Source organism: Pyrgilauda ruficollis, unplaced genomic scaffold, assembly GCF_017590135.1.
Source record: "Pyrgilauda ruficollis isolate IOZ18807 unplaced genomic scaffold, ASM1759013v1 scaffold36, whole genome shotgun sequence".
NCBI lineage: Eukaryota > Metazoa > Chordata > Aves > Passeriformes > Passeridae > Pyrgilauda > Pyrgilauda ruficollis.
The window spans coordinates 341,371-363,733 of record NW_024525045.1 but is presented as its reverse complement, the minus strand read 5'-3'; the positions used below and the strand labels follow the sequence as shown (position 1 = coordinate 363,733).

Below are 22,363 nucleotides of genomic sequence, written 5' to 3'. Positions count from 1 at the left end.
ACCTTCTGTTAGTCTACTTTAACAGTAGAAGTTCTAATTTTTTGTTTTATTCTCTTTCTTGAAGCTTTTATTGGTCTTTTCTTTCAAATAGATATTTTCCTTCCCTTGAACACATCTGCCATTTATTAATATCCATCTCAACTTGTTTTGTTTCTTAAATAAATTCCGTGTGCCCAGCCAGTGTGCATGTACAGCAGGATGAGCCCAAACAGCAGCAGAAATGGACTGCTGAAGGCATGTTGCTTCTGCTCTGCAGGAAGGATAGTACTTTTTGTTTTGAAATCTGATACTATGGTCTGTAACTCTTACAAGGAGCATTGCCATTGCTCCCAGCACTCTTGAGTCTTACTGCCCTGACATTGGAAGCTGTGTTTGTAAAATGTTCTTTGCCCATGGCAGGTCCAAGTTAGCTCCTGTTGTAAGCAGGATGAATTCAGCTCTGTGGGCTTTATTCAGGTTTTTTGTATGGACAAATCTGATTTTCCTGCTATGGCTTTGTATAGAGAGAAGCAAAGTGCTGCAAAATTCTCTGTTCTTAGTTTTTAGGCAAGAGGGAACTTCCCTCTCCACGGAACAGGATAGATGTCACAGCAGTTGCAGCTTCTTTCTCCTATAATGGCTGGTAATAAGAACTAAAGCAATTCTCACTCAGTGAGATACAAGTAAAAATCCCTTTATATAAGGGAGGGAAATGCCACAAAATTGAAAGTATTTAAAAATCTAGTCCTTAAATGATCTAGGAGAACAGAACTCAATACGTTTGTGTGCAAAGGCATGTAGTCCTTATCCTAAACCAGTATATAAGATTGATCTGCTGGGGCTATACTCATAGTACTCTTCAAGTTAAGCCTTTAACATATGTGATGTTACAGCTGAAATACATGTAAAATGTATTAATTTCTTCCCTCATAAAACTCAGTTGATGGATGTTGTTGTGGCTCCTATTTGTAATTGAAAAGAATTCAAAACTGGTTATTTTGCTTTAGAGAACAGAATTGTGCACTAAAGTTATCTCTATATCCAGTGTGTTCTAAAGACACCCCATGAGGTTTTAATTTTTTGTTTTACCCTGATGTGCTCTATCCTGTGTAGCTGCAGAACCTTCTGCAAAACCATGGGAAAAAAATAGAAAGTAGTTCTGATTTTTTTATCAATGACTGTGTTGAATTACAAAGCATTCATTGCTAGATACTCAAGTACATACAGATATGGTGAACTTCTCTGAACAGGCCCATGGTTCATATTCTGCAGTAGCAATTTCAAAGCCTGGAGGCTTCATGGCTTCATTTTGTGATGAGCTCTGTTGCTCTGTTTTGGTAGAATCCTCTGTGCCAAATGTCAGGGTTCAGCCTTTTCTGTGGTGGCCTGCACACAGAAAAGCTATCAGGGAGCTGTCACTGATGACAGAAGACCTGGCATTGATGTTGAGGTTGTAGTAATAGACTTTGAAGTCTAAGCAGATGAAAAATGTTTTGGGCACACAAAATTGGGCATTAATGTTGGGCTCTTTAAACATTGAGGCAAAAGTTCAAGGAGGACCTTGGGATATCTGTTGGTTGTTCAACTGTAAGACCTTTAGACGGATACTCTCCTAGTTTAATTGTCAAAATGCCTTCAGGAGGGGCCCTTCTCAGAAGATGACTCCCTGTCCTGCAGTTTTTTCTGAATCTTTCATTCTGGCTCTCAAGGGAACTTAAGGTGACCTGCCATTTAAGTATTTAATGTTGGACTCTGAATATCTTAATTTTATTTTTTGCAAGGACTGGCTTAATTAGACAATAAATATATCCATTAGCTCTGCACTAAGAGGGGCAAAATGCAGTACAACAAACTCTGCCAGGCCAAACCATGTGAGGATTTGCTGCTGCTGCAGAGGAGGGGTTTGTTTGCATCAGCTCTACGTCCTTGCCATAGGAGAGAAGCCCTTAGTATGATGTGCACGTATAAGCACCTTAATTACAGTATTGCAAAACATCTGCTATGGGTATTGAGAAACAGTTGTAATGAAATTAGTAGCTTAAGGGTTTTATTGAGGTTTTTAATATATTTTAATAGCTTTGCTTTTCTTTGTATTTTTAATAACTTACTCCTTTTTTATTTCTAGGCTTTAGTACTGCTAAAGGACAGCTTGTTCGTTCCATACTGTACCCAAAGCCAACCGATTTTAAGCTCTACAGAGATGCCTATTTGTTTCTCCTGTCTCTAGTGGTGGTAGCAGGCTTTGGGTTTCTTTACACAATTGTCAATAGCATCTTAAATGAGGTATGTTTTCATTTCTGGTCCAGAAATGCCTTATTTTAGAAAAGGGATGACCATGACTTCCATCACACTTCAGATGCTGAGAAACTATTTGATTTCAAGTGAAAATTTTTTTGCTCTATTTTATATCAATGAAATGAGACAAGGTTACTGAGAATAAAATTCAGCACAGAAGCAGAATTTGAATATCTTACAGGGAAATTTGAGTTTACCTTGGTTTCTCTTGACCCAATTACTGGATTTTTATCTTTGATATATGTAAGATTACCAGCTGACTTACAGACAGTTGAAAGAAATAGGATACAGTCCATCTAAAACATGCTGCAGGGAAAAAAATCCTTATCAAGGAATAACCTGATAATTGTTAAGTTTTTTGGTTTGGTTTTTTTTTTCTCTCAAAAAATTTTGTATTATTCAGCTAATGTTTTAAAGTAATATATTTCCAGAAGTTATGTTTTCAAACATAACTTTCAAACATAAATTTCAAATTTGAAGTTATGGGTTGTGTATAATTTAGTACTGGATTATTGTGGTTGCTGATGGGGGGTGAAGATTGTGCTAAATTTCTGGGCAATCCAGAGCACACTGTACTGGGGAAAACAATGTGTGGGTTTTGCTCTTGGTAGCACGTCAGTGGGACAGTGAATCTGTAAGCAGCGAGCTCTTGTTCATTAACTCTGACCTCTGTGGCAGGTTCCAGCTCGCACCATCATCATTGAGTCTCTTGACATTATCACTATCACGGTGCCTCCAGCACTCCCTGCTGCTATGACTGCTGGCATCGTTTATGCACAAAGAAGGTTGAAAAAAATTGGCATCTTCTGCATTAGCCCACAAAGGATAAATATTTGTGGCCAGCTGAATCTTGTGTGTTTTGATAAGGTAGGTGAATTTTGAAACCTTGCTACCTGAAGGAGCATTGTCTTAGAAAATGGAGTTTGTATAGATAAAAAGGGAGAACTCTTCATTTTTCATGCGAGTTAGATGATTTGTGATGCGTTAGCCTCCAGGTATTCAGTGTTTACCATCTGCTCTAAAAAGTTGTTGTAATTGAGCTGCTTTCTTATCTCAAGACTCCCAAGTCCCAACTTACTACTGGCAGCTCAGAAATGTGAGAGTTGATGTTTACTAAGAACTTTATTTAGCACACAAGCTTCTGAAAAACTTAAGTGTGAAGTCAGACTTTTTCTCATTTTCATTCATTTTAAGGAAAAACTGAGCGAGTGTATTTTGTTATTATTTGTTAAGCAAACATGAATTGAAGAGAGTAATGCTGCTAGTCAGAATTCTTTGCTTTTGGCTATTTCCTAGATGAAATTTATTTTCCTCCTTAGATTTTATCTCAATAATATAATACTACCTGTATTATTTCAGCTCTAAATACATTTCAGTTAGTGTTTTAACTATGTAAGATAGTACTAATGGTTTAGCACCCATTTTCCATTGTCCCCAGTCCCTGAATATTGAGATGATATGCTATCATCTTTGGATTTTAAGGGTCTGTTTCATTTGAACAACATGTTTATGTTTTTGAAAGTTATTTAACAGGTTTGGAACTTAATTACTAGTAAAAAGTAAGGGACATACTGTATTTTCTGTCCCGAAGTCTTGATTTGTATGTGAAAACAAAAGAAAATATATTGTTCAAGTGTAATTTGCTTAAATAGCTGATAATTTTTGCTTTGCTGGAAGATAATTTGTTTCTGAAGGCTTTTTCTTCATGCCATGGCCCTTGGTCTCTTTTGCAGACTGGCACACTTACTGAGGATGGCTTGGATCTTTGGGGAATTCAGCGGGTGGAAAATGCTCGGTAAGGATGAGCTCAGGGCTGATAGCAAATAGGATACTCACGTTGTACTGTAACAGCTTCAGCAGAATAGAACAGAAAATTCAGTGTGAGCTCATACATGTTTACATTTCTGTAATGTGCTGTAGGAATGCCACTTAAGCTGTGGTTTAGGTGTAGTGGAAGTTAAAACTCCAAGTGAAGCTGAGGTAGAATTTTATTTGTTAGAGTCTGAGACCTCTTCACGGTCATTTTGCAAAACTGTTGCAGGTACTGTTGCATATTTCTTTAATCCTGTGCTCCTAAGCAATGACTGTTCAGGCTGCTAAAATGAATTAGTTTAGCTAATTAAGTACTAAGTGATAAAAGGGCTTTGTATGAGAGATCAAACTAGACAGGGAAGGAATGAACACTGAGTGTTTGAAGGAGGAAAAAGTTGTGATAGCTTCTGAAGATTCCAGCCCAGAGTCTTACTTTGTTTTCTGTGTTGTGTGAAAACACAAGTGAAGGGACTTGTGCAGTCAATTTTCTTCTGTTAATCTAAACAAATCTTTTGAAGTGGCTCATAATAAATAATTATAGTGCTAAGTATATTATTACTTCATTGTTTCAGTTTCCTTTTGCCGGAAGAGAGGGCTTGCAGCGAGAGCTTGCTGAAGTCAGAGTTTGTTGCTTGCATGGCAACTTGTCATTCCCTTACAAAAATTGAAGGGGTGCTTTCTGGGGATCCACTTGATTTGAAGATGTTTGAAGCAATAGGATGGGTAAGTGCCTTTTTTTCCCTGAATATTGTATTATGAACAAGTCAAAGTTAATGAATATATAAATTAGTTGATTTTTTTTTTTTAATATAGATTTTAGAAGAAGCAACTGAAGAGGAAACAGCCCTTCATAATCGAATCATGCCAACAGTGGTTCGACCTTCAAAACAACTTTCCCCAGAATCCAAGCAAGCAACAGATCAAGAAATGGTATAAAAACTCAAAATAACTGATTTGAGTTAAAGAAACACATTTTACTGTATGCTGAGGTTCTGGCTGATAAAATTGAAATTGGATCAGAACTGTGAGGGTTTTGATGGCAAAGATACAACAAACATGTTTAAACCAGTTGAAGGTAGTGATTCAGTATATGCCCCTTTCAAGGTGAGCAAAGTGAGTGTCAGCATTATTGCCTTTACAGAGTGGTTATGAAGTACAGTAATGCTTTTTGAGCTTATTCCTTTTAATATTGGTATTGTTACCAAATTCTTATGTTTTAATGAAGTGCTTAGGTGTGCTCACCTTGCAGTTTTAGCTAGAGCAATCATTTGTTAATGTCACTGTGTGGCGTGGAATTCTTGCCACTCTTGTACCTTAGAGCTAATATTAAGTGCTGACTAAAAAAACAAAATGTCCTTAGCAAATGTAAAAGTTTCTTCTAGCTATATTTTGAAGTATTTTTCAATATTTCACAAAGTGAAATTTTAAGCATGTGAGTAGGGTAGTGGGAGGGTATAACAAGTCAACATTTGTATGAGTTGTATTTTGTAGTAAATAGAGCTGTCTTTTGTTCAGTGCTCAGTGTACGTGCACAGCAGTAATTTCTGTGCAATAGTTGACATCTGAACATTCTTGCAACTTAGTACATTATTTTTTGGAGGGATATACTTAATAATCACGGCCTCATTCTGAAACACCATTGTACTTTAGTCATTTACAAAGGCTAAACAGAGTTTGGATGTGAAAGGTCTTCGAAATTCTAATCAAGAAATCAAGCTCTACAGTTCTACTGTGTCTCACTTAAATAAAGGATACTAAACAGATGCAGTATATTTATATTCAGCTTTTATGAAATCCATTAAAAATACAGTATGGCTTGATACCAAGAATGCTGTGCAGATTCTTTTACTGATTCATGTTGAAATTGTTTGTAGCTGAAGAAATACTTAAAATTGATATTTAGAATGACTGTATATTTTCTGTTTTTCAGGAATTGTTTGAGCTGTCGGTAAGTATACTTTTTCATTTGGCACATACCTATTTTTCTTAAGATGCATGTGAATGTAACCCTTTTGTTCCTTCCTTCCTTCCTGTCTGACACAGACTGGGTATGAAATTGGAATCGTGCGCCAGTTTCCATTTTCCTCAGTGTTGCAGCGCATGTGTGTAATAGCCAGGGTTCTAGGGGAAAAGAGAATGGATGCTTACATGAAAGGTGCTCCAGAAGTGATTGCCAGCTTGTGTAAGCAGGAAACAGGTAAAGGAGCAAATTGTTTTTATTTCTTCTATAGCTCAGCTGAAACAGGAATATTTTAATAACTCAAAACTTGATTTTTCTGAAGTTCCTGTTGACTTTGAGCGTGTCCTGGAAGAATACACTAAGCAGGGCTTCCGAGTTATTGCTCTTGCTCACAGAAAACTGGAGTCTAAGCTTACGTGGCACAAAGTCCAGACTATTAGCAGGTAAGAGTGACATCACTTTTTTAATAAGTAAGACACTTTAAAAGTTGCATGCTTTGAATTAATATGTAATGTGTATTTTTGTTTAAATCAATTACTACTCTTCTTTAGCTTTTTTCTGTCTTGGCATACATAGTTCTGTACATCCTTTAGTTGTGCCCTGGACACACAAAATAAGGAGGTTTTTTTCTGCAATGAAGTGAATTCAGAGGATGAAATTTAAGCTGGAAATGAACTGGAAGATTATTTTCATGATGTCTAATTTACATTATTGTGGCAGACAACCTCATCTGATTTCTTTACTTGCACATACTTATATCATCTATGTTTATTAAGGAGAGTGGCAAGTAGTGGAAATCCTCCTATGCATGTTTGATGCAGTTTCTTTGTCTCTTAAAGGCAGCATGTCTTATTTTCTCATTGCAGAGGTCTGAAAGGTAGAAAGGTTTCTTCCTTCTAAGAGTAGCACCTCCTGTGAATTATTTTTCAGCTGAGCCTAGTTTTGTGGATGATGTCATCTTTCCCACAGTGCTTGAATGTGTAGCACAGCTATGAAAATGCCAGCTTTGACTGTGTTCTTTTGTATCAGCCCTGTGTGCAAGGTGAACATTTGGCAAAGCAGAGAAATGAGTTTTCCAGTTTCAGGTGCGAAAGTCTACAATAGCAGTAGAATACTCAAGACCTGTAAATACACTAACTTTTTAATGTAAACCAAAGAGAATTCATTTCTCTGCCTAATTAGCTAGTGCCTATTAATCTTACATGCCTTTGTAACAGTGTAGTAGCTTTTATGTTAAGGTTCAGCTAAATTGGAAATAGAGATGTGCACTCTAAACATATCTTAATATTTGGCCTGTGAATGCAGTTAGTTTCAGAGCAGGTTTTCTAGCTACAACCTATTTGAGACTGTAATTTCCTTTAGAAAGCATTCTTGTGGAAGAAACTGAAAATTGTGCTTGAGAGGAAACAACATTTTCTCACACTGGTTTTCAAATAAAACAAGGGAAATAAATATAAATTATTGTGATGGTATCTTTCACATCATTTTTTATAAAGCAAATTACTTAATGGTTAAAAATACACATTCCTCTTTACTTTGCTAAGCAGAAAATCAGGCTTTTGAAGCTGCATCTAATAATTGTAAATCTTAAAATCTTCTCTTCCTTGTCTCTTTTTCATCAGAGATGCTATTGAAAGCAACATGGATTTTATGGGGTTAATTATAATGCAAAACAAGTTAAAGCAAGAAACCCCTGCTGTACTTGAAGATTTGCATAAAGCCAACATTCGCACTGTCATGGTTACAGGTTAGCATGTAAACATTCATACTCAAAGATCCATCTCTTTCTGGTCTTGTTTTAATTATGTGTATTAAGTAAAATTTTAGTGTCAGTGGGTTTACACTGTGTTTATAGCAACAGGGAAGTTTAGAAAGTTGTGAAAATATTCAGACTCCAATTTTCTTCTTTTTGGGTGCAAGTTGCTTTGGTGAGTCGGAGAAACCAAAAGAGGCTTTAATTCCACTTTGTAGTTTCTTCTCCCTAGCTCCAAGAATAAGCTACTTGATACTGAATTGGAGGATGAAAACCCTGAAAAGTCTTCCAGATCAGGCTAAGTGGAAGTCCTAGTCTAATTTTATGACTGAACTTGCTTTGAGCAGGAGGTTAGACTGGATGTCCTGAGGTTCTCTACCATTTTAATTTATACTATGAAAAGTCACTTTGTGTTGGATTTTTTTCTGGGAGAGTGACTTAGGTCCTGGTAAGCATTCTAGATGTCTGTGCTCAGTGTTTTTCATACAATATATGTTTGCTTTTTAAATCACAGGTGTTGTGATTTTGGAATGTTTTGCTAGGCTAACAATACAGCTCTGTTTGCATGTTCTGTGACTGTGTAGAAAACAGTATTTTAAGTGGCTGCCTGTTTTCTGCCTGATTTTCCATATACTAAGATTTGGTCAAGAAGAGATCTTTATAGCTCCAAGCAGCAGACAAGATTTCTAGAGGAGGGAGTTTTCCTGGGGGTTTGAATGTTGTCTGTAGGCTTGGTTTGCTCTGAGGCTGGCACTAGTATGTGGGGCAGTCCTCCTCATAGTTCTCTACAGGCTTACTTAGCTTTTCTCTTACAGGGAATATTAACGTATGATCTTGATGCTTTTCTGACTGAAACCCTTTCAAATGCAATTGTTTAACAGGGGATAACATGTTAACTGCTATCTCTGTGGCCAGAGACTGTGGAATGATTCTACCTCAGGATAAGGTCATTATTGCTGAAGCACTACCTCCAAAGGATGGGCAGGCTGCCAGGATCAACTGGCATTATGCAGATACCCTCGCAAAATGCACTAGTTCATCACCAGCCATAAACTCAGAGGTAATATCACCATATTATGCATATATATTAGAGTGTAAGCAGTTAGTTTTACTGTTCTTTTTATATTACTCCATTAAATAGTAAATCTGCTGTTAAGTGTCAGTTCAGAATTGATATACTGGTTAACTTTCAGATCTTCAAATACCAAAGACTAGTAAAGCAGCTGGGGGAGGTAGTTTTTCAACTGTGATATGACATTTGACATTTCACTTGATAGGGTTTTTTCCCCAACATTTCCAATCTGTCAAAACTTCTCTAGCTGCTTGTAGTTGAAACATCAAACCACATTTTCTTAGTAATATGTAAGCGTTTTTATTGTATGAGGTTTTTTTTTTTAAATGACCTTCTTATAAACCTAGTCATCTCTAGGAATGCCCCTCTGAATATTAGCTTGAAATGGCAAAGTATCTGTGTAGATCCATTACAGCTAGAGTATTAAACTACTTTTGATAGGATATTCCAGTTAAATTGGTCCATGAAAGCCTTGAGGATCTCCAGATGACAAAATACCATTTTGCAATGAATGGGAAGTCATTTGCAGTGATTTTGGAGCATTTTCAGGACCTGGTACCCAAGGTGAGCATTTTACTTGAGTATGGGGCACTTTCAGTGGTGAAGAGCCTTTGCCCTCTGAGCATTAAGAACTCTCCTGTCTTGCAGCTCGTGCTACATGGCACTGTGTTTGCTCGCATGGCACCTGATCAGAAAACTCAGCTGGTGGAAGCTTTACAAAATGTAGAGTAAGTATTTGCTTAAGCATAGAAAGCGAGAGGGTTCACTGTGTTTGGTGTGATAGGAGACAAAAATTATGCATGCTGTTTTGCTTAAAGAAAAATGCTGAGCTGAGAGAACTTTTTGTGTTGCTAGATCAGCCTATTAGCTGATCTGATGGAATGAGAGTAGTACCATCTGCTGGCTAGTTGGGAAAGTTTCAGACTTTTCTTGAAGTTTTAAGTGGGGAATATCTGCATAAACTTAGTAACATATTTTATAAATGCCATTGCTTGGTTTATGAAACAAACCCATCAAATGTCTTCCGTGTATTACAGAAGTATTATCAGGATGACTTCTGTTCACATTGGTCATTATGTGACTGTTAGTGTCAGGCCTTGCAGCTTTACAAAATACTACAGAAGTGTCATTGCCTAGAGCAAAGATTCTTTAGACCACATTGGGGTGATAGAGAGCTAATTAACCACTATTGCATTGATTGACCTGTCATGGTCATGTTACTTTTCTGTCTACTTCCTTATATGTGTAACAGCAACAGTAATTGACCTCAGCATTAATGATCACCCATTGTTATGCAAACCCTGAATAACTCAAAATAATATAGAAGTAATTAATGAAATAAGCTAAATGGACCATGGTTGGAGAACGGTCCAGAATGCTGACATCTGTTTGCTTTTTATAGTTACTATGTGGGCATGTGTGGAGATGGAGCAAATGACTGTGGGGTAAGTATATTTTTATTTTCCATACAGAACCATTCAGTTAAATTGTACAGCTGAAGGCAAGTTCTAAAATGGTCTCTCTTTCAATGTTACCTGGCAGGCACTGAAGAGAGCACATGGTGGTATATCTCTGTCTGAACTTGAGGCTTCTGTGGCATCACCATTCACTTCCAGGACACCCAGCATTTCCTGTGTGCCAAAGCTGATCAGGTAATGCCACTGACTGTAGACTTAAATGTGTCTGTGCAACTCATTTTGTATGCTCCATTTTAGTATGTATTTGATGTTCTGTAATTCACACTGGTTTCCTGCAGCAATACATACATTTTAGTGGTTCTGTTTCTTTACCGAAGGTACTCAGAGCAAAACCCTGCCATAGCATGATTTACCAGTTTGTTGTAAAATCCTTTGTTCATGTAAAGTTAATTTTTCAAAGCATGACCAAGCTTCTACACATTAGTCTTTAATTTTGTCTTAGTCACTTTGATAGTTTCCATAAAGGCTATGTGTAATTGCAAGCAGTAAAAATCTTCAGATAATTGCTCAGCACCATATAAAGAAGAAGACAAATTCTCGAAATAGGATTTGACCAATTTTTTTACTCTAGAATTGGAAATTAGGTAACGATTTTGGATAAGAAGAATGTAAGGGTCTGTGGGGAACTAACAAAGTAATGGAATTAATTATTAAATGTAATTATCAGAAACATTTCTGAAGTCAGCAGCTCTGTGGCTGACTGTGTGTTTATTCAGTCCATGCAGTAAACTAATACTTCATAGATGCTTGTGTAAAAAGACTTTAATTTTAAAACCTCTGTTGAAAAAACTACAGACTGCCTTCAGTCCAAAGAGGACTGAAGTTAGGTGGTGGCTGAGTTCAGCAGACATGCCCACAACTTGATGTTGGGGGAAGTGTACCATTCTCCTGTTTCTGTCATGTCTGTAGCCTAATGTCCCTCAAACGGTTTGCTGGTGTGTTTAATTGAGCTAACATTTTGGTAGGCAGGACATAACTGCTTGCACAGAAAGCTCTGTAGTTACATGATTCCATCTGTTTTGACAGGGAAGGCCGTGCTGCTTTAGTAACTTCCTTCTGTGTGTTCAAATTCATGGCATTATACAGCATCATCCAGTACATCACTGTTACTTTGCTGTATTCTGTAAGTATTCTGTCAATACCTATGCAGTGTCGGCATAATTCAGAGATTTGAAAGTTGATAGATACTTAATACAAATTATTACAAGTCCCTTTGAGTACAACATATGCATTCCAAAATACATTTAGACTGAAGTGTTATTAGTATTTTGGGGTTTTTTTTCATATTAACTGTACAAAATACATGTTAGTATTTTGGGGTTTTTTTTCATATTAACTGTACAAAATACATGTTAGTATTTTGGGGTTTTTTTTCATATTAACTGTACAAAATACATGGTAGTATCTGTTTAGAAGAGGCAATAACTAATGGCTGTGCAAAGAAAGTCTCTACAGTGGGAAGACCAAATAAGCATATATACAGAGCAAAAATACAGGCTTCGATTATTTAAAAACTTCCAGTATTTTGAAATAGCCTAACTTATTTTAAAGGGCAATGCATTCCTTTTATGTTAGATTTTGAAGAAACTGGAAGTACTGATTTAGGTGGGTGGGGGGGAAGCAAAATGGAATATTTCCTGTTAATATGATTGGTTTCACAATAGTGGCATGTGGTAGAAATCCTGTATTTTTTTTTTTTGTATTCTGAGCAAGTTAAAGGTGCAGAGTACTAAAGGACCTTTGAGGTGGAAATTTCAACAGCTGTATGAGTACATAGTAAGGCTATGGTGTTTAAAGAACTGTAGGCCAAGCTGTTATTGCATTGGTATGTAAGATTCAATAATATCATTTTGATTACAAACAAAATACAATTACAAATAGCTTGTGCATCTTGAAAAGGAAATTGTTTCATAATGTGATACTTCAGGAATTGTTCTGTCAATTGTAGAGTGTTCAGGACTCCTGCAGGTAAAGGAGGCCAGTTTGACAGGACACTCTCTTGTTTATAGAGCAAAATTGAAAGAATTAATGCCGTGAAAGTGTCAGTATAATTTTTTTGTGTTGTGAAGAAATTACCAATGTTTCATTTGTTGTTTCTCTCCAGATCCTGAGCAATTTGGGAGATTTCCAGTTTCTCTTCATTGATTTGGCAATCATTTTGGTGGTTGTCTTCACTAGTAAGTAGTACTGTACTGAATTACCATCGTGGCTTCTGTGAACCACTTTTTGCTTGGTCAGATTTTCTTTAATATCTAATTACATGTGGTTTTGAGAAAACACTATGACATACAGTGAAGATGTTATGACTATTACATCTATGCATTAAGAAACCCAAACCACACTATGTACTGCATTAGATTCATCTGAAATTTGTGAAATGTCCTCAAACAAGAAGCAGGTTGTGGGCACGATCTTGGGGAACTAAATCTTCACAGTACAGGAAGCCGGTTTTGGAATCAAAACAGGAGTCATTGCAATATCATCTTGCTCAGTTGTTTTGATTCCTTGCATTCTTGCTTTGAACTTCTGTCCACAAAATGTAGTACTAAAAATATTGCCTAGTGAAACAGTTGATTTCATGTATGAGCCTAGCATTCAATTCACTGGCTAATAGTAGAATTCCATTTTTCAAATTTAATAAAAGCATCTTAATTGAAGCAATGGCAGTCCAAAAGTGAGGAGGCAAGCTGTAAGTCCTTGTGCCAGACAAAGGGAATTTGGCCAGACACTGCTAATTCCTTAAGTCTGATGACTGCTACTGTCCCTGCTGTGCTGTGCTGCTGGGGAACCAACCTGTAGAAGGCACTGTGGTGTTGTTCTAGGGCTCTATGGTCTTTGCAAAGTGGTTTCACATTTGCAGTTCTGGACTAAATATTAAAGTGATGTCATGAGCAAGCCATTCTCATCCCACAGAATGTGAACAGGATAACTCTTGAAAACCATAATGATGCAATGTGTCATTTGTTTTTTGTTCTCTCTGCAGTGAGTCTGAACCCTGCTTGGACAGAGCTTGTTGCACGAAGGCCTCCATCAGGTCTTATCTCAGGTCCACTTCTGTGTTCCGTGTTGTCTCAAATCGTCATCTGCCTTGCTTTCCAAACCCTGGGCTTCTTTTGGGTCAAACAGCAGTCCTGGTATGAGCCTTGGACACCAGACTCTGAGTAAGTGTTTCAGTGGCTCTGCAGGATACAGTAGTGATTGGAAAGCTATAGGCAATAATGCTCTCTTCTTTCTTGACCCCCTCTGTGGGGACTTTGAAAATAAAGCTTCTGTATTGCAGCTTGTTAGTCTGCTGATTTTTTGTGAAAAAATATATGGGAGCTACCCACTGGCTGAAGAACAAAATTGGGTCAGAGTCATATGGCTTGGTCTAATGACTCTTCAGCTTTAGGACAGTTGAGGTAGAAATTTGAAATTTATGGTTCAGATCTATGCTATCTCTTTCATGTTATAAAGCTTTGCTTTCCTGTTAGTTACAGTAAATCAAATTAATTTTTTTGAAAATAAAGAGTTGTTTTAATGTTATTTTTTTAGATTGCAGTATTTCCTTACCTGTCTCTGAAGTCTGTCTACAATGATAGTTTTTAAACAGTTTATGTAGAAAATTTACAAACTGGCAGCATAAAAGAACTTGAAGCTCTAAATTCACAAAAATTACTACTTCCCTGCCAGTTTTGAGTTATTTCTTACTACCTGTAATATGTTCTCAAGTTTAAGCTTTTTTACTACTGTAGCAATTTGTTCTGTCAATATTTTTGTAAATAAGTGGGCCCTTTTTGCCTCTTCTCCATAACTCAGTGTTCAATGTTTTTGTGTTGCAGTGCATGTAATGTGTTGGACGCCCAGAACACCAGCTCTGCACACCACGGGAATGAGACTATTCATGATGAACATTACATTAAAAATTATGAAAACACAACTTTGTTTTTTATATCCAGCTTTCAGTACCTCATAGTGGCAATTGTCTTTTCTAAAGGAAAGCCCTTTAGACAACCATGCTACAAAAATTGTAAGTCCTTTCTTAGTATATACAGTTCCAAGTAAAACTCCCAAGTGACTGTGCACTTGTTGACAATTCTGTTGTGCTACTTCAGAAGCAACAGTGTTGCTAGGAGATCATAGTGGAGTTATCCTCTCATAAGCACAGCTAGAAAAAAGGAACTATTAAACTGTATGGAGAAATTTGTGTTAATAGTTGCTTAATTTGTAGATGTATATGTGTCTGTATATTTCAACTTCACAAGTGAGCCAGTGAGAAGGAGTCAGGGTTTATCTGTCTTTATGACTTATCAGCACAACTAGTATTGCCCCAGTTTGCCTGGAAGGGGTTTATGGGGAGAAGAGAGGTTGTTTCCAGGCCATAATGAACTCATGATACATGTTAAAACTGTCTAAAACTCTTGATTGTGAGATGGTCCAATTAAAATATTTTTTTTCTTCTTTTACAGTTCTGTTTGTTTTATCTGTTATAGTTCTTTATGTCTTCATATTTTTCATCATGCTGCACCCTGTTGAACCTATCGACGCATTTCTTGAGGTGAGAGTCAGCAGATCTGTGGGTGTGTGAGCTTCCTCGGGCAGCTGGTGGGCTGCCTTTGGGGCAAGCATGAGCCCTGCAGAGTTTTACCATCACATCACTGCGTGGGAAAGGGAGAATTTATAATTCTGAGTCTGTTTGGGATGTGTGTTTACTTCACATGTGTGTTGCTAACCTCTGGCAACTTGTTTCCACAGCTTGTGTGTGTGCCACCGGAGTGGCGCCTAAGAATTGTCATCATCGTTATTCTAAATGCACTTGTATCTGTGCTGACAGAGGTAAGAAATCCACGTGGAAAAAATGCTTCTCTTTTAAGTGCTTCTTTTGCAGGGTACATGTTTGTCTTTTATTTAGGTCACTCTTCACAGCATGCCAGTATGAGTGGCTGCTGTTGTCATGTTAGGTGTGTATTTGTACAAATGTCCTTGTGAGCTAGATTTAAGGTGTCAAGACTTTCTGTGTCTAAAGTGTAATTTTAAATATTTTTTAATTAAAAAATGGGGGCAGGGAGGAAGTTAAAAGACTTCATAATTCAACTATTTCATATTAAAATACTCCATTTTTATTTTCTGTGTTACTCCAGAATAGCAAAATACTAGAGAACTATCTAAAATCCTTAGGGGATCCACCCTTCCTTCATTTGGATCATACACATAGCTTATTGTTCAGAATTATGCAGGTCTGTGTAATGCAGGTCTGTCTGATGTGATCAAAGTCCAGAAGTAGAGATGTTCATGCAAATCTGCTTTTTCCATCACTAAGCTTGTCTGAAGTCAATCACTCTGGATGTTGACCTCTTCTGCTATAATTCCAGAGTTAATGTATGCAGAAGCATGCCCTACCTTTCATCCAGGTGTCTTGTTTTTGTTTCCAAGAGTCAAAGTTTGACAGATAAATCTTCCAGAAGAAGTCTGGATTCACAGTCAGTTATTTATTCTGTGGTTAGTTTTTCTCCCTATTAACTGACATGTGATTTCCAACCTGAATATGTTTGGGTTTTGGTTGCAGTCATGAGTCACTTTTTTCCTGCAAGATGAAAAGGCCTTCCAGCATTATCTAGTGCACACTATAATTATCTGTTTTTACTGTATAACATTTTCTACAGCTTCTAATCAGTATTTCCATTACAATGTGAGGGATTACTATCAATGTAACCAGCATAATACTTACTTGGATCATATAATTTTGGTCTTCAAAGAGTACTACAGCATTAATATTCTATCCAATTGACATGTTTTTTCCCTTTATTTGTGACCTAGTAAAAATTAACTCAAACAAAGGGGTTTTTTTCAGATACTTGAATCAAAATTACCACGGTTTTGTGTTTAAAATGTTGTTCCAAATAGAATTTGCAAAATATGTTCTTATGTTGCTGCCTATTGGAATATGTTTTTGAGTTTTCACATGGCAGGCAACAACTTGTCTTTTCCAAAACGTGTCAGTAGATACTAATTTTCTTGGCCTCTTGTCTTGTGGTTAACAAGTTTATCCACTGTTAAAGCTCCTGTGCCTTTCTTACATTGTCCTGTATGTACTCTAGCTCTTCCTGTGATGATTTTCCTTTATGGCCTTGAATTCTTTTGCTTTTTTTTTGTATTAGTGAATGCTTAATAGTTTGGGGATTTTTGGCTTTCTTTTATTTTTGAAAAGTAAAATTTATGTATTTTGCTGTCTTTGCTACTGAAACAAAACAGCTATTCTGAAGCTTCAGCATCATGGCTTTTTTTGTCTTCTGGTAAAATTAAAACAAACCTCCTTGACAGAAACATTTTATTCAATTTCAATATTCAATCCAGTGATAAGGATTAGTGAGAGAAAGAAATTCACCATCTGCTTGAAAATTCCTTTGTTCTGCCGGTGATCTTGTAACTTTTATAGAAGCTGGTGTTTCTGTTCTGGATGTGTAAGGGCTCCAGCAGGAAGTCTGTACAGTGTGCCAATCCACGTGGCAGCACGTGGCTCTTGAGGAAAAATGGTTCTCCTCTGGTTTAAATACGTGTTCATCAGGTTCCACTTCTTGGCCTTGTTGATTGTCACATCAGCCTGAAAACTTGTGAATTTCTACTAAACATCACTTAAGCAGTATTTTAAAAATTACCTGCAGATTGTGTTCTTTCATCCAGTATTTTAAAACCTCATCCTACGCTTTTTCCTATGGAGGTTTGAGTTAGCATCTTTGTACACTTCAGTCATTTAACTTTCATTACTGCAGGGGTAATTTGACATATTTCTTCTAAACAGCTTTCCCAATTTATCTTGTTGTCTGTACTTTGGTAATAAAATAGAAGTACCTACTTCTTGGCAGTAATTGTGTGAGCTGTTATGCTTTGTCTTAAACCAAATTTCTCCCACTTTCTAAGTGTGAGTTGAATGCTTTGTTATGGCAGATGAGCTGTTTTACTGTACAGTAAGTGTCCCAAGAGAACTATTGTGTAGCAATCCTCAAATCCTAAACCTTGTTTTACAATACACACTTCACCTTCCATAAACTGGAGCCACCTCTTGCATTTGCCCAATTCCAGCAGTGTTACTCTACACTCTCTAAAGCTTTGTCATGTGGTGCCAGCTCCTTGGGTCCAGTGTGTTGTGTAGAAATCCCAGGCTATTTCTTTCCTTCACTTCAAGTATAGCTCATTGTCTTTCTCTCCTTGTGTGCCTGGCTGGATTTTCTGCTCCCTCCACTTTTCACTACAGACCTGTGCCACAGGTTACATGCTGAGTATCTGGGGGTGCCACTGGTGACAGCTCCTTCCATCTTTTAACAAGGTAGCCTGTATTTCACCTGGAGTTTATTCTGCAGAGAGCTGTTCCTCAGGAACTGCCTCTTTAAGTGTCTCATAATTATGAGATACATGAGGAATTCGTTGTTCCTTAGTCACACTTGCCAGTGTGACCCTTCAGTGTCGCACTATGATCATATGTAGTTTTGTCATTGCTTCTACAACAGGAATAGTTTCTGACTGTGGTTGTTTTCTGTTTGTTTTCTGAAATGCCCTGAAAAGCTTTTGTTCCTTCCATGTGGGTGCCAGACTAGGTTCACAAAGCATGCAGATTCTTTCTACCATATGATAGAAAATATTGCACAACAAAGGCAGATCCTAGCAGCTGTTCCTCCTCACCCCTGAAGCCTGGTATAGACATGCTTAAACCAGACTGGCTTCAAAAAATGAACATCTAACAAGATGAAGATTTGTTGGCTGATGCTTTATAAAAGCACTGTCAAATTCTGGTGTGTTATAAAATCATGAGCATTATAAAAATCTGTTACAAAAGTCTGACTAATCAGCTCCCCGTTTTCAATGGCAGCAGTTAGTCAGGTGCTAGAAATGGAATCTGTCCAAGGATCAGAGTTGTAGGCTCGAGGCCATGGAAGGTACAGGTTCACACCTGTGTTGTCAGATTTGCTCAAAGCTCCTGAGTCCACCCATGCAGCTGTATGAGGATAACCAGACGTGCTCCACATACTATTCAAATTCTGCCCTCTTTTAAAAACGTGGAATTACGCATACCAAATTCCTTTATTCCTGCTGGTGGCCCAGCTTTGCCACACCACTGCTACTTTTCTGAGAGTGTCCCTGGTTTAAAACAGACTATGTAAAAAGGATAGCTCCAAGATGGTTTATGGGGAAACTGCTCTAAGCACTCATGTCTTCATGTGGTGCTGCACAGGTTTTTAGAGTATAGAAACACATATGTATTTATGTTTTTTACCCTTAGAGATGGATGCAGATTTGGTCATTGTTGCTGTTGATTTTAGAGTATATGTTCATATTCTTAAATTTTGTGTGAGCACTTTAGAATGAAAATGTTTATCACAAAAGTAACGACAAACAGCATAAACTCCCTGTTTTGCTTGCCACTGAATTAGTTATGCCTAACCCACTGTTTCAGGTTTTATTTGTAATGTGCACACTAACAACAAATGATCATTAGTTTCTTTAACTCTTCCCACTCACTGTAATGTCTCACAGAATGTCCTCCTTGATATGATCCTTTGGAAGGTTGTGTTCAATCGAGACAAACAAGGAGAATCTCGCCTCACCATACCCCAGCCGCCTCAGGTTGGAGACGAGTATTTTGCTGTCATCATTTCAGTGCATGTGGATTAATTTGGTTTTGTCTCTTATCTATAACTGTCTGTTGCCTTATCTTTAGCTTAAGTCTGCTTAAATTAGATTTCTGTAATTGGAATATTAAAAACAAAGGCTTCTGGGTTTATATTTTTTTCTGTATTGACACTTAAAGAGTTTAGTGTGTGTGCAAGAACTGTGAAACAAACCTAGAGTATTGCTTTAAGACTTTTTTCTCACTTCATCTTTAGTTTCCACATCAGCAAATTTTTTTGGTGTCGCAAGTTAGTATGCTAGGACTGGGAACATCTTGATTTGCTTAGAAGCAGTTAAAATAAATTAATTTGGTTTAGAGTTCTAGGTCCTTGTCTGAGAGCAGTAATTTTCAGTATGTACCAAATTAAACAAAACAAGATGGCAATGAAAATACACTCTTACTGGTTCAGATGGTTTAGGACAGTGAAAGATTTTTCAGGTGACCATGAATTTTGGTCTGGTCTGCCCCTCTGCTGTTAATACATGAAGGAAATCTATGTGATTCCCATAAAAACAGCTTTACTTTAAACCTGTTGGCTTATTACTTTTGGCTGATTGTATATTTGTGCTTGCTAGAATTATAGTGGTTTATTTCTCAGCACTACATTTTATTAAATATATTCACTTCAGATTTACATTTGTCCTTCTGAGGCTGTTGTAGAACAAATTGTTTTGTGGTCACTGAAGAAAGGAAACTGTGCTCAAGGCTCACATTTGCTTTAGTTCACTAATTGATAGACATTTAGAGCATGATGGAAACTATAGAATGTCTTACCATTAAAATGTCAGCCCTGCAAACTATAGGTGCTCTCTGAGACATGAGAGGGATTCAGTCTCAAGCATGAGGAATGTTGTTTCTCTTCCCCAACTGATTACATGCATTTAAGACTGGGAGAGAAAGCATAGGAAGGAAGTCTTAAGTTTAGTATTTTGTGTCCTTTTTAATAGCTATTAATACCTGCAGTATTTAGATTTCACATGCCAGCAAGTTAAATTCTGCTACTTTTGTCTGACTGGCTGCCTTCAGTTTAACAATTCATGACTTAAAAAGTGTTTTGGGGTTTGAGGAATTTGCTTTTTATAGACCAGGCTTTTATTCTCCAACAGTAAAATAATTTATTGTTCCCTATTCTCTCTGTGATTATTGAAATTACTATAAAATAGGCATAAAAACTGTTGGTGGTCTTAGATGTTATGACAATGTGAAATACTTGGTTTTTTCTTAATGTTTTTTGAATGTCATTACTATCACAATCACAGAGAATATAGAAGAGATGACACAACAGAAGAGTTTCTGTACCACAGGTCCAATCCAATGTGATAATGAAATAGTAAAGACTGAAATAATAGTTTTTCTTCTAGTAATTTACTGTATTGTTACTGACTTTTTTTTTTTTTTTGTTATGGTAATCCAATTTTCAAACTTGTTCACTTCTGCAGGAGGCTGGGGACCGCTGTGGAGTCTGTTTCCTTTCTTCCCTGTTTGGTTGTAGAGAGAAGACACCAAAAGCCAAGTATATGCACCTAGCTCAGGAACTGCTGGTTGATCCAGAATGGCCACCAAAACCCAGGACAACAACAGAAGCGAAAGTACCATCCCGAGAAAATGGTTCATATCAAATCATCACTGTAACGTAGCAGTGGATCTTGGTGGCATGCATCTTTAGTAGTATTCAGAAGAATGTAATTTTAAGGCTTTATTTGAAACTGCAGTGTGCTAAATGTCAAATTCTAATGCAGATATTTCCAACTGTTTTGTCTCTCTGAATACAAAATTCAGAGCCAGGCGTCTTATGGCTATACATTTTAAAAATGTAAGTTATCCTAGGCAGAACAAAAATGATTGTTTCCTTCCACCTTCTTTCAGATTTCATTGTTCCTAAATGAGATGCATTTGAAGGTTTAAACTGCAGGGCAGTTAAAACAGGTTCACATTATTTGCCTGGAGTATCTTAATAGTTGTTCTAACCTGCTTATCTGGGCATGTGTTCATGTAAACCCTATGATGTGATGGTTTCATGGCTGTACTAGAGGTGCATAATAACCTTGTCATGGTTTGGGGTTTTTTTGTGTCTGTGTTTTTGGTTGGTTGGGGTTATTTTGTTTGTTTAGTTGGTTTTATTTGACTGATGAAAAGTTTTGTGCCTCAGAACGGTTCTAAAGTTTGTGTGTGTGTGTACCTCTAAGTTTGTCCCTATTAGTAAGGAGCATTTCCAGGTGTAATGTTTGGGTTCTAAGTTCAGTTCTTTAGTCTGCCACAGCAGACTGGGAATGCTGTAGAAGCAATATGCTCTGTCCTTAAGAAATAAGCACATTGCTTTCATGTAGATTCTTGACTTCTATTCTAGCTAACCATAGGGAAGGCTTAGGTGGCCTCCAGGGGAGGAGCCATTTGGTTACACTCTAAAGTTTTTGGAGAAAGAAGGATGGAGAATCTAAACCCTTTCTTATGTCACGTTTTATTACATTTAGCTATGCATTTCTCCATAGACCTTGCTTTTTCCAGCAGAAGGGTTGGATTATCCCTTTGTGGACCATGTTTTATTTGTGAATCTAAAGATAATTTTCTTATATACCTTGAAGTAGTAAGGCCAGAGTTACTGCTGCAAGGAATATGGGAGTGGGAGGGAGGTATTGTCACGTGCCCATGTGTGGGGTTTGTGCACGTTAAGAGCACAGGCGTTTCAGAGTCTGCCAGTGTCTTAAACTCTACATGTAGCTGTACAAAACAAAATTAAGAGAAAATTGAGCTAAAGTCTGTCTTGCTGCAGAACTATAAGGCTTATGCAGATTTTATTTATTAAAAAAAAAAAAAAAAGAAAAAATAAAAGCATGTATCACCACTAATGCTGCTTAAGCACTAGGGGTAGCCATACGTAATTTTGCCATGAGGCAGTATCAGAACACAAGACCACTAGAAAAATAGGTCTACAAAGAAGTAGAGGCAGACAGCACTTTGACTTGCAAGGTTTAAAACTTTTTTTTTTTTTTTTTTTTTTTTTTTTTAAATACAAATTACTTATCTCTAAACCATTGTTGACTTTGTACATGTTTGGAAAAGTCTTCCTTAGTGTCTTTGGGAAGATGATAAATTGAGTCTTGATCAGTCTATTTTTGACTGGGGCAACTAACTGGTCCAGACACCTCCAAGCTTTGGGAGGAGATCTCTGGTCTGAGGAAGTCATGATTCTGTAGAGATCCTTTAGAGTAGTTGTGGAATGAGACTCACTGGCCGGCTGGGATTGTTTTGAAGTGTGTATATTCTGATGATGGAATTTGAGGTTTTGATATTAGAGATTTTTTGCTTTCTTTTTTTCCTTTTTTTTTTTTTTTTTTCTTTTTCCTTTTTTGGGTTGTCTTGTTTTTTTCTT

General features: G+C 37.1%; 1 protein-coding gene across 3 annotated transcripts in view; it reads left to right on the top strand.

Annotated features, from left to right (window-relative positions):
* The window catches only part of ATP13A3 (ATPase 13A3), a 52,838-nt gene extending 30,852 nt beyond the window's left edge, over positions 1-21,986 (top strand). For 2 of the 3 annotated variants that reach the window (XM_041475690.1, XM_041475689.1), the window contains 22 exons: positions 2,105-2,262; positions 2,953-3,141; positions 4,008-4,069; positions 4,659-4,809; positions 4,900-5,016; positions 6,017-6,034; positions 6,130-6,283; positions 6,369-6,489; positions 7,669-7,793; positions 8,681-8,859; positions 9,313-9,435; positions 9,520-9,599; positions 10,274-10,316; positions 10,414-10,523; positions 11,376-11,472; positions 12,454-12,526; positions 13,333-13,510; positions 14,171-14,358; positions 14,798-14,886; positions 15,084-15,164; positions 18,858-18,947; positions 20,433-21,986. In XM_041475690.1, coding sequence (XP_041331624.1) covers positions 2,105-2,262; positions 2,953-3,141; positions 4,008-4,069; positions 4,659-4,809; positions 4,900-5,016; positions 6,017-6,034; positions 6,130-6,283; positions 6,369-6,489; positions 7,669-7,793; positions 8,681-8,859; positions 9,313-9,435; positions 9,520-9,599; positions 10,274-10,316; positions 10,414-10,523; positions 11,376-11,472; positions 12,454-12,526; positions 13,333-13,510; positions 14,171-14,358; positions 14,798-14,886; positions 15,084-15,164; positions 18,858-18,947; positions 20,433-20,630 — 2,624 coding nt within the window. In that variant the 3' untranslated portion in view covers positions 20,631-21,986. The remainder of the gene's footprint in view (positions 1-2,104; positions 2,263-2,952; positions 3,142-4,007; positions 4,070-4,658; positions 4,810-4,899; positions 5,017-6,016; positions 6,035-6,129; positions 6,284-6,368; positions 6,490-7,668; positions 7,794-8,680; positions 8,860-9,312; positions 9,436-9,519; positions 9,600-10,273; positions 10,317-10,413; positions 10,524-11,375; positions 11,473-12,453; positions 12,527-13,332; positions 13,511-14,170; positions 14,359-14,797; positions 14,887-15,083; positions 15,165-18,857; positions 18,948-20,432) is intronic. The other variant, XM_041475688.1, reaches the window with a different exon arrangement.
* Positions 21,987-22,363: the final 377 nt, after the last annotated feature.